This window comes from Micropterus dolomieu, linkage group LG09, assembly GCF_021292245.1.
Source record: "Micropterus dolomieu isolate WLL.071019.BEF.003 ecotype Adirondacks linkage group LG09, ASM2129224v1, whole genome shotgun sequence".
NCBI classification, from domain to species: Eukaryota; Metazoa; Chordata; class Actinopteri; order Centrarchiformes; family Centrarchidae; genus Micropterus; species Micropterus dolomieu.
In genome coordinates, this window is record NC_060158.1 from 29,982,198 (window position 1) to 29,992,886 (window position 10,689).

Genomic DNA, 10,689 nt, shown 5'->3' on the forward strand with positions numbered 1-10,689 from the left:
TGACAGCTGTCTTCTTCGATGTGGAAAAAGCATATGACATGCTCAGGACAGAAGGGCTGCTTATTTAGCTGAAGTCATTGGGTATTGGTGGTGGAGCACATCATTGGGTTATGGACTTTTTATTTGACATTAAGAGTAGGAGCAGAATCCTCCTGTGTATATGAGGAGGAGGATGGGACCCCCTGCACAGCAGTGTATGTAGCCCACTGTTATACAACATAATTATCAGTGACATCTTCGCTCAGATTAAACAAAGTGTAGATAAATCTTTGTTCGTGGATGACAGGGCTCTGTGGGTAAGAGACGTGTGTCTCACGTCAGTAAGAAAATGCAAGCTGCATTGACGTGGAAAAATGGGCAAATAAATGGGGATTCAGGCTGTGTGATCCTCATCCAGTCTGTTAACAGACTGCTGGGAACATCATGAGACGAATTTCTGTTTTGGGTGGATTGATGATGCAAAGGCAGAAAACAGGAAAAGACAATTACAGTACAGCCCCACAGTTCCCTCAGAACAGTAAACATTGTATGTTTGCCTTGGTATTTGGTACATACAATAAACACACTAAGAGGACATAAGAAAGGCAAAGGAACGCAACAGTCAAGAACAGAAGGTGAGGAGTTTGACTAGGCAGTACAGTTTATTTATATAAGTAGGCTAAGAAAAGTTTATTTATATATCACCTTTCACAGATAAAAATTGCTTCACAAAAGTGCTTCACAATGTACAGTACAATCCAACAAAGTGAGATAGTTTAAATACAAACATAGAAATACATAGGAAAAACCATAAAGAGACAGCCATAAAACCCTTGTCTAACTAAAAGCCTGTTTGAAAAATGTTGTTTAAATTCTGCTTTTTAAAAGAATCAGCAGAATTTAAACAACATAGAAAGGGAGTAAATGTAAATAGTACACTGTTCAGATTTGAGAAGAGAGATGGCAGCGTATTCAAAACCTTGGTAAACTATAAAAGTACTCTTTATATATAGATTTATAGATTTAATAGATATTCAGCAAAAGAACTCAAGAGTGTGAGTGTGAGTGTTATCATATCCTATTTCAGTATAACGTTACTAACTAGACTGACTAATCTTTTTAATAATCCACACTCCATACCAGCAGGTGGCGGTAATGCACCAATCCGTTGTTTGCCAACCGCCATTAAAAGCAGCAGCAGCCGAAGTAGTTAGGACGGTTATGGTTAGGAAGCGTTATTGTAAATAGATGGTTGAGCTCTTCTGTGAAAACATCGGTTGTGAAAGCACTACACGGCACTTCCAGCTTCACGGCAGCAGCTCCAGCGTTACGGACGTGAAGATTTAACTGAACTTCCATACCAGCTGCTGCTAACTTCAGGCCCAGAACAACACGCCAGCATGGACTCCTGGGTTCGGTTTAACGGCCAGAGCCAAGCCAAGGAGCGAATTATTCGGTAACGTTAATGTCACGAAGTTTCTTACCGAGAACGTGTGAAATGTCACTTGCAACTACAAACTGTAGCGTTAACGCAGTAGTCAAAGCTCGCTAGATAGCTAACACTAATCTCTGCTAGCTTAATGAAAGACCGCGGTAAGTCTGTCGTCTTGGAAGGGAAAGAGTTTGTTAAGCAGATTTTGGTGTTGTGCCACGTGCAGAAGTGAGCTGAGTGTTTTGTTTTGACAGTAGAAGTGCACCTTCTTTAACTTTAACTCAGCTACAACTTCCAGAGGTGTCTGACTCTAGTTACCATGGAAACCTATCCCTCCAGACTAGCCTGGTCCCGGGTCAGTCTGTCGATGAAACACGGTGTTCAGTACAAAGTTCCTCTGCACTGTGAACACCAGAAGCACATTTCCACATGGCTGCACTTGTTGCACACTCAGAATGTGAGCTGATCAGTGTTCATCTGAAGTGCCGCAGGAAGTTACTCCTGCCAACAGTTGTGCTTTTTAATTCACTTGAACAGAAATAAACCTAATGAAGAGCTGTGGCATGGCTGCAGTCCTGCATGAGAAGCATTCCCCAAGGTTCTTCTCTCTTTAAACACTGAAGACACACAGACAGCTGACCGTATTTCCACCATACTCAGGCTCTGTACTCACTCTCGCAAATCCAACAATAGACAACTTAAACTTCTAGAAAAACTGGAATTATTTAATTTCTTGCGTGTAAAGAAATACCCTGTCTGGAGTCATATTGGGCACTTCAAAGTTAATTATACATTTCTCACACCGAGTCACAATTACATGATCACTAGCAAAGTGCGCTTCCAGTGTTCCTGTCCAGCAGCCCCAGTGAAATCCAGTGTGACAGATTGTAGGCTGCAGGCATCTAACTCACCTTTTGAGCTGCACAATATTGAAGTCTGCAGAAGTGCTTTTTAAATGCACTGGAATATTTCTCATCATTACTTTTGGGGTGCTTTTGTTTATTTGAGGTATGATAGATGAGAGAAGGAAATGTGGGAGGAAGAGAGGGGATGACATGCAGTAAAGGGTCTCTGGTTGGACTCAAAGCCAGGCTACTGCAGCAAGGACTCAGCTGTTGTACATAGGGTGCTGGGCGAAATGGCCAAAAATGTTATCGCAATAAAAACATTTTCATATCATTCGATACCACATTCATACCATTTGAGATCCAACAGTGGATCACAAATCTGAGGTAGAACATCCAAAACAATTATGATAAAAAAATATTTCCTCAAGAAAATAAATATCTTAATAAAAAACTAAGTGCGAAATATTTTGTGATTCAAATTAATTAAATCAAATATTTATTGATGATATATGATAAAATTATATTGCGATAATTATCGTTATTGTTTTATTGCCCAGCCCTAATAGGGCGCACCCACTAGAAGTGAGCTAACCAGCGCCCCTTGTCCTCAATACTTAAATTAAAGCTAGTGAAAGTAGCATTTTCACCATTGGTGATCATTTTAAATATCATAAGTACAATTAAGGTTATGCAGCAGACACCCAGAAATACACGGTATCTCCGCTTTAATCTTGAAGCTGCAGAGCTGCAGTCTCTATTCATTAGACACTGTGACTCACACTGTACATTTCCAGTTAAACTGAGCCTTATTGTTGACCCTTTTCTCTATGCTCCGCTTGTCTGCCATTCGCCGGTCTTGTGCCGAGTTGTGCATGCCTGCCGAGAATTGCACCTCACCTTGTGGGTCTATTCCATGTACTGTTTAAAAATGATATATTATTTGTAAATATTCTTTGTGATAAATGATTCAAATGTCCTGCGAGGTGCGGACAACTCTTGCGGACAACAAGTACAGACTATTTCCATTTCTTGTGTCCTGCACTCACAGGGCTGCTCAGTATGCCTGCACCCTGCTGGGCTACACTCTGCAGAAGGGCGGGGCAGCGGCCGAACTTCACAAAACAGTCAGTCAGCTGGAAGCACACATGAGCCTGACAAGAAAGTGTGAGTGAAGCAGCCGGTTTGAGTTCTTTTCCAAGCACCGGAGCTGAGAGGCGGTGGCTGATGCGTGTTTGTGTTCCACAGTACTGCGTCTGGGAAACTCTGTGGAGGCGCTGGAGGCCGCCAAGAGGGCCATACACCTGTCTGACAGTGTGCTGAGGCTCTGCCTGACTATCAGTCACCTCAACAGAGCCATGTACTTTGCCTGTGACAACGTCCTGTGGGCTGGAAAAACAGGCCTTATCCCCAAACTGGACCAGCACAAATGGAGTCAGAGATCTTTCAGGTGAGGGAGTTTCCTGTTTATATTTAAATGACAAATGCATTTATAGCACAAATAATTAGCACATGGAATAACGGTGACATGAGTTTGAGTGTCATCTTAAAGGGGACATATTGCACTCAAGCGGGTAGCTCCGGGTCTTGTTGAAGGAAAAAGTTCAGGGCTAAGCCAGTTAAAAACCCAAAGCTTTTCTCCACCATTATAAAAAAATCTTTGCTAAAATAGCAGTTTGGGGTCCAAAAACTTACTGGGGCCAATCAAAAATCTGTGCAAAAGGAGTCTTTATTCTTTTACAAGACAAAAACCCGAGTTACATCTTGGCAGGCTAAAGATGAACCAATTACGCAGTTCGTGAACACCATCTTTTATAATCCTCAATCTCCTCCCTGTTAGGCAGAATTTCTACGTGATCTCCTCCTCTTCTTCGTTCGCTGACAGCACCCTTATCCTCTGCTGCCATCTAGTGGCCTCTTGTGTACTGATTTAGTTCTCGTTTAATTTTTTTTCTTTGTTAATTTTATTTTGTTATGTTAAATCTAGCTATATTTAACAATAAAACTGCGTTGCAACATTTGTTGTATATTTTTGGATGATCTATCTTAAAATTCACAGAACATCCAGAAAGTCAGATTACATTTTTAAAAATGACTAACATGTTTTCTTATTACACAAACAATTTAAATCAAAAACAGTGCAATACATTTCACAATCAGATGTTTCTTTCAACAGAATCTTAGGGACTTTACAAGATAGTCCTTTTGAAGTGTTGTTCCTGGCACAGAAAGGTCATTATTTCTTGCAGGTGTTTGATCCTAAGCCTCTGATGTCATGGAGTGCAAACATAAATCTGTTGCACACTTTATTTTGCATATATGGATTAGGTAATAATCAGGGATGGAAATTAACACCCGCCAAATGTGGGTGGATTTTCCGTTTTGGCAGCTAAATGTTGGAAGGCTATCTGTCACTTTGGCATGATATCGCCATAAAATATCTATTTGACTTTAATTGGCAGCAGACTGACCTTCTTGTTTGTGTGTTGCACTTAAATTGGTCCCCGATGTACCGAGGGATCTAAAATCGTGTAACACACGAATCAGGGGGTTCATTGGTTGTCGTTTTTGTTAATTTCATGTAACTTGTGTTTGTTTGATCAGAACCAGGAGGCCAGAAGAGGGTGATTGTAGAACGTGAGCAGTCTGAGGTTTAAGTTGAATGATTAATAAGCATCATGTATGTTTACAAAACAATTTACTCTTATGTCTTAAGTACATTTAACAGCAATAATATAATTTTGCTTCAAATTTTCACTCTGGCCTCTTCTTTAAGTTTGCATTTGACATAATACTATCTATTTATTAATTAAAATTACAAAAATAAAAGTGTAATCGACACAAAAGGCAATTTATTATTTTGGATGGCAAAAAATATGTTTGGCCAGTGGATATTTACATCTACCTCTACATTCACTTCTTTTATACAGTCTGTGATTATACTGCATTTCCAGTCCTATATCGTAGTTCTGTGACTCCTGTTAAACCGGCCCTTCATACAGGCCCTCAATTCAGCCTGTCTGAAACAAGCTGTAGATGCTCTTATGTCTTTAAGTGACCATATATAGAAGGTACTGTTGGAAATATGCCTTTCCTATGTAGATGAGTGTCGCTGTGTGGCCCCTCTAACCTGTTAACATGGGCTGCCAAATAAAAAATGAGGCACACATGCTGCTCAGCTAGGCGGTGTGGCCTAAGCATTAGACCACGTATCCCCCCTCAGGTCTGTCTCCGCACAGCTCCACAATAAACACGTTCAGAATCTCTCAGTTGACCCGTTGTTAATAGCAGGCACGAAAACTCCTCACCTTTTGCGCCGTTTTGAAATCAAAATGGGTCACCTACGTGATTTGTGCAGATCCGATGAGAAAATATTTTAAGGAAGGGGGGTCGGTCGTTGCTAAGACAGCATTTAGGCCTCTACAGAGTCCTCTCTAGCATGAGCTTTACAACTTTACAACTGGCTCTGCCTAACCAATCGTCACTCCTCAATTCTTCAACTCAACAGCCAATCAGAGGGCAGGTCTTTTTTTCCAAGTCCACTGCACTGCAGAGTCTGACAGCTGAACACGTGAGGACGCCAGAAGACTGCCGAAACGAACGAACAAACTGTCCGTCGGAAAGCTAGGCTGATGTAAGACGGCTTACAATGTTAACTGTCCTGTCAGATGGTTGCCAAGTTTAGAACTTTGCCTGCTGTTATTTACCAGTAACGTTAGCTAAGCTAATTGTTCAGAGCAGTGGCAGCAACCTGGATATAATGTAGGCTAACGTCAACAGGAAAAACGTGTCGGCATCTGTGTTATTTACACTGGGGACATTGATTCATTTTTTGAAAGCATTTGTTAAAAATGCTTTGAATAATAGCAGCAACAGCAATGAGGGGCATCGCCACGTCTCGTGAGCTAATGGTATCGTCACACCCCTAATCTGAGCCCTTATGTCCCCACTACTTTTCAACACAAAGTGACGCCCTTGCGTGTCGGTATCTTTCTCTTGTTGCAGTAGATGTATGCACGTCATCTATACAACATGTAAGTTTAAAAAAGACCCCTCTTATGCTGTTGCTATGTTTATCTGCTTGCGTATCCTCCTCACCTTTTTTTTTATTTTTTTTTTTACCCGACCAGTTTGCATGCCTGTAATAGCTAAAGTACTACCATCTGTGTGTTTGAACTCTGCAGGTACTACCTCTTCGCTCTGATCCTCAACCTAACTCGAGATGTGTATGAGCTCCGCCTTCTTATTGAGTGTGAAGAGCGTACCAGAGCTGCCAAATCACAGAACTCACCGTACCCCAGCACCACCCTGCCCACCGACCAGTTGTCCTCACCCGCCGCCGCCTTGCCTGTTGTGTCGACATGGCTCCGCAGGCAGCTCCGCCTACTGGTGGCGGTACTGTACAACAACCCGCCACTGCTGTTGGACTTGCTGAAGAACAGTTGCGATATCTTCATCCCACTGGACCGGCTGGGGATTTACCCTACGGGGTCGGGCTTTGTTGGGGCCTGTGGCCTAGCCTCCTCTGTCCTCTCCATCCTCACCATGGTCCATCCCTGGCTTAAACTCAAGCCATGAACTCGGGTCCACAAGGAGGAGGACTGAGATCAGAATCTAACAGGGTTCACACACTGATCATTTTGAGCAGGCAGCAGCTGCTGGTGTACTCAGACCACATTTCCTAATCCTTCAGAAGTGTTTTTTTTTTCTGCATAACTTACTGATTACTGACCTGTGACCCGTGTCCACACAGGGCTGAAGCGAACCCATGTTGTCCTCATGTTCTCACAGTAGCCAGTGTTAAGTAAATATAGTATAGTCTGTCATACACTGGGAAGTGATTTGTTGTTGGGTCTAAAGGATTCATTTACCACTAAGCTGTACTAACAGGCTAAACATCCACTGAATGCAAGAAAGGCTGATGGCCTGTTCCTCCTTTGTCTCCAACGGTGCACTGAGTGTGGCTCATTTTATTTAGGTTACCAAATAACGCATACCGACACTAAACCCAAATACTTATTAAATACATAGGGATGAGAATTCATTGTCCAACACAGCCTTCACAGAAAGAGCAGCACAGCTCTGTCTCCTCCATCTGCTGTCTGCCCTCTTACCAAACGCAAATTAAATCGTTCGCTTGTCTCGCCTGAGTCTTACCGCTGGACTACTGCAGAGTGTTCACACACAACACCATCATGCGAATAAACACAGCAATTACTACTGTGGTATAAAACCAAAGTTAACATTTTCAAAGGGATCAAAACTATGCTGCAGATTTGTTAAACTTAAAAAATTTATTCTTGTCAGGTCTGGCAGCAAGACAACTTCTAAAATGTCATGCAATAAAATGCAAATTAATTATTTAAAAATCATGTGATTTTTCTGGATTTTTGTTTGATTCTCTCACAGTTGAAGTGTACCTATGATAAAAATTACAGACCCCTACATGCTTTTGTAAGTAGGAAAACCTGCAAAACCAGCAGTGTATCAGATACTTGTTCTCCCCACTGTATGCTTACTTTCGCCCAGCAGTCTGTTTTGTCCAGATTTATATAAATATGAAGTAGTAGGTGACAACAGTGGAACTGGAAAGACAAGTTGGCTCGCTGCCGAGAAGTGAGTGAAATTTTCAACTCTGAGCTCATCCTGCTGGTAAATGCGGGAGTTTATTTGTCCAAAGGCTGCAGTGCTGCCCCAGCAGTCCTCCACAGCTCCACGTAGCTCAGCAGCTGTCAGTCAGCCAGCGCTCTGAAGCCATCAGTGACGTCCAGACAATCTCAACGCTTATAGGTAATCACAACACAGCGTCATGCAACTTTATCACTCCAATTAAAGAATTTTAACTTGCGCGAATACCTTCGTATTGCTGCCATGCGTCCAGCCCAACACGAATTTGCATTGTGTCTGAGTCTTTGAATTGACTTTGAATGTAATCGTTATGCGCCCAACGCTCACCTCGCATTTGTTCTGAATGCACAGTAAGACCCGCCATCTTCAAGCTTGTCATGGTTGTCATTTTTGATTGGTTGCTGTTTGATTTCAAGTTCTAGTAAATCACGGTTTTGTGATTACACCCAGCAAGTTCGGATCATCATTCTTCCAGTAATACATGTTTCGAGCCATCAAATTCCGAACTGTCAGAGAGAAATGCAGGAATATGATGCATTTCATTGAAAGAATCTCCACACTCAATCTTGTAAGGAGAGAAGCACTGATAATGGTCAGGTCTGCTGCACTTGATGTCAGCTTTTTCATGTGGCACCACCGTCTTGCTCACTTTGTGCAGAGTCTAAATGTTACCACAGTACAGGTTATGTAGGTTTTCCTTACAGAAATTACAGTACCCTACTACTGAAAACATGAAATACATTGTCCACTGTTGTCATGAAGGTGCATACATAAGTGTGTTTGTTACTGACAGGACGCACCTTTTACTGACACCTTCCCCTAACCCTACACACCCTTAACGTAGCCACACTGCAGAGATGACCGTAAGCAGAAACCTCTGCCAGCATACAGCGCTATCATCACCAACCTGCTAATCGGATGAGACCACTTTGGCCTGCTCGGGTCCGACTGACCTCTTGGTCTTTGACATTTTACCAGTTCCTTGCTGCTGAGGGTATCCTAATTCAACTTGCAGTAAAATTGGCTCATGAAGCATGCACAAAACATGTTTTAGGTGTCACTGTGTGACCTGAACTTGTTTAAAAAATCTGGTTGAATATGCATCCAACATAGGCAAACAACTGACTTACAAATAACCTGAATGGGAAATAAAAGAATGATAACAGAACATTAAATATTACAAATGAATTTACAGATTTAGTGACAACGGAGGTGCCAGAGTGGTGCCTTACATCTGTAACATGAGTAAAGTGGCCCATCAAGAGACTTCCAACAACTGTTCAGACTCCATGACAAGTTAAGAATTCACAAATCCAGAACAAACACATTTTCTTAACCTTTAGTAGAACCATTCCTGTCACCCGTATCATCACCTTTTCATCAGTACACATCTACAGTGGCTTTAACTTTTCCACATTTTTTCACATTACAACCATAAACGTAAATGTATTTTATTGGGATTTAATGTGATAGACCAACACAAAGTGGCACATAATTGTGAAGTGGAAGGAAAATGATACATAGTTTTCAAAAAATTTTCACAAATAAAAATCTGAAGTGGCGTGCAAAAGTATTCAGCCTCCCTGAGTCAATACTTTTGCAGCGAATAACGTCTTTTGGGGGATGTCTCTACCGGCGTAAACGGAGCAGAATACTTCTGCACGCCACACTTCAGATTTTTAGACCAACACAAAGTACCGCATAATTGTAATGCGGTACTTTGTGTTGGTCTATCACATGAAGTCCCAATAAAATACATTTACATTTGGGGTTATAACATGAATAAACGTGGAAAAGTTCAAGGGGTATGAAAACTTTTGCAAGCTGCTGTATGAAACGTTGCAATTTGGGGACCTTGACCCAAATATGTTACTCGCCATCAGTGAAAATGTACTCGCTGCCTGCAATAAAGTGCATGTGTGTGGATGGACTGTTTGATCTGCTTTTCTTTTTGCACAAACAACAAGACTCAAGCTAAATAAAAAAAAAAAAAGGTTTAATTGGGGATGTTATTGTTACAAAGAGGGAGTAAAAACCAAACAAAGGGAAAGTAAAAACAGAACAATAAAAACTGACAAATGAGAACAGTGGCCGTTAAACGGACCATTTTCCCTGCTGCTCCAACATCTGAACACCATGGAATCCAGCTGAAAGATACGTTTCCCAACATGCACTGTGGAAAGAGAGCAGAACAAGAGTGTTAATGGCAAACTACAGGTGCTCGTCATATAATTAGAATGTCATCAAAAAGTTGATTTCTTTCAGTAATTCCATTCAAAGAGTGAAACTTTGATATTATATTCATTCATTCCACACAGACTAATATATTTCAAATATTTCATTTAATTGTGATGATTAAAACTGAATGAAAATCCCAAATTCAGTATCTCCGAAAATTAGAATATTACTTAAGACCAATACAAAAAAAAGGATTTTTAGAAATGTTGGCCAACTGAGAAGTATGAACATGAAAAGTATGAGCATGTACAGCACTCAATACTTAGTTGGGGCTCCTTTTGCCTGAATTACTGCAGCAATGCGGCGTGGCATGGAGTCGAGCAGTCTGTGGCACTGCTCAGGTGTTATGAGAGCCCAGGTTGCTCTGATAGTGGCCTTCAGCTCTTCTGCATTGTTGGGTCTGGCGTATTTCATCTTCCTCTTCACAATACCCCATAGATTTTCTATAGGGTTAAGGTCAGGCGAGTTTGCTGGCCAATTAAGAACAGGGATACCATGGTCCTTAAACCAGGTACTGGTAGCTTTGGCACTGTGTGCAGGTGCCAAGTCCTGTTGGAAAATGAAATC

General features: G+C 41.5%; 2 protein-coding genes across 2 annotated transcripts in view; one reads left to right on the plus strand and one right to left on the minus strand.

Moving 5' to 3' along the window:
- The first annotated feature begins 1,157 nt into the window (after nucleotides 1-1,157).
- Nucleotides 1,158-9,810, plus strand: pex11b (peroxisomal biogenesis factor 11 beta). Its single transcript, XM_046057941.1, has 4 exons — nucleotides 1,158-1,435; nucleotides 3,308-3,423; nucleotides 3,505-3,706; nucleotides 6,441-9,810. The coding sequence occupies exons 1-4, from the start codon at nucleotides 1,380-1,382 to the stop codon at nucleotides 6,832-6,834; spliced, it is 768 nt and encodes a 255-aa protein (XP_045913897.1). The 5' UTR covers nucleotides 1,158-1,379; the 3' UTR covers nucleotides 6,835-9,810.
- Nucleotides 9,811-9,859: 49 nt separating this feature from the next.
- ilf2 (interleukin enhancer binding factor 2) overlaps nucleotides 9,860-10,689 on the minus strand; it is a 25,515-nt gene continuing 24,685 nt past the window's right edge. The window contains exon 16 of the mRNA XM_046057940.1: nucleotides 9,860-10,057. The gene's annotated coding sequence lies outside the window, so the exon portion shown is untranslated. The remainder of the gene's footprint in view (nucleotides 10,058-10,689) is intronic.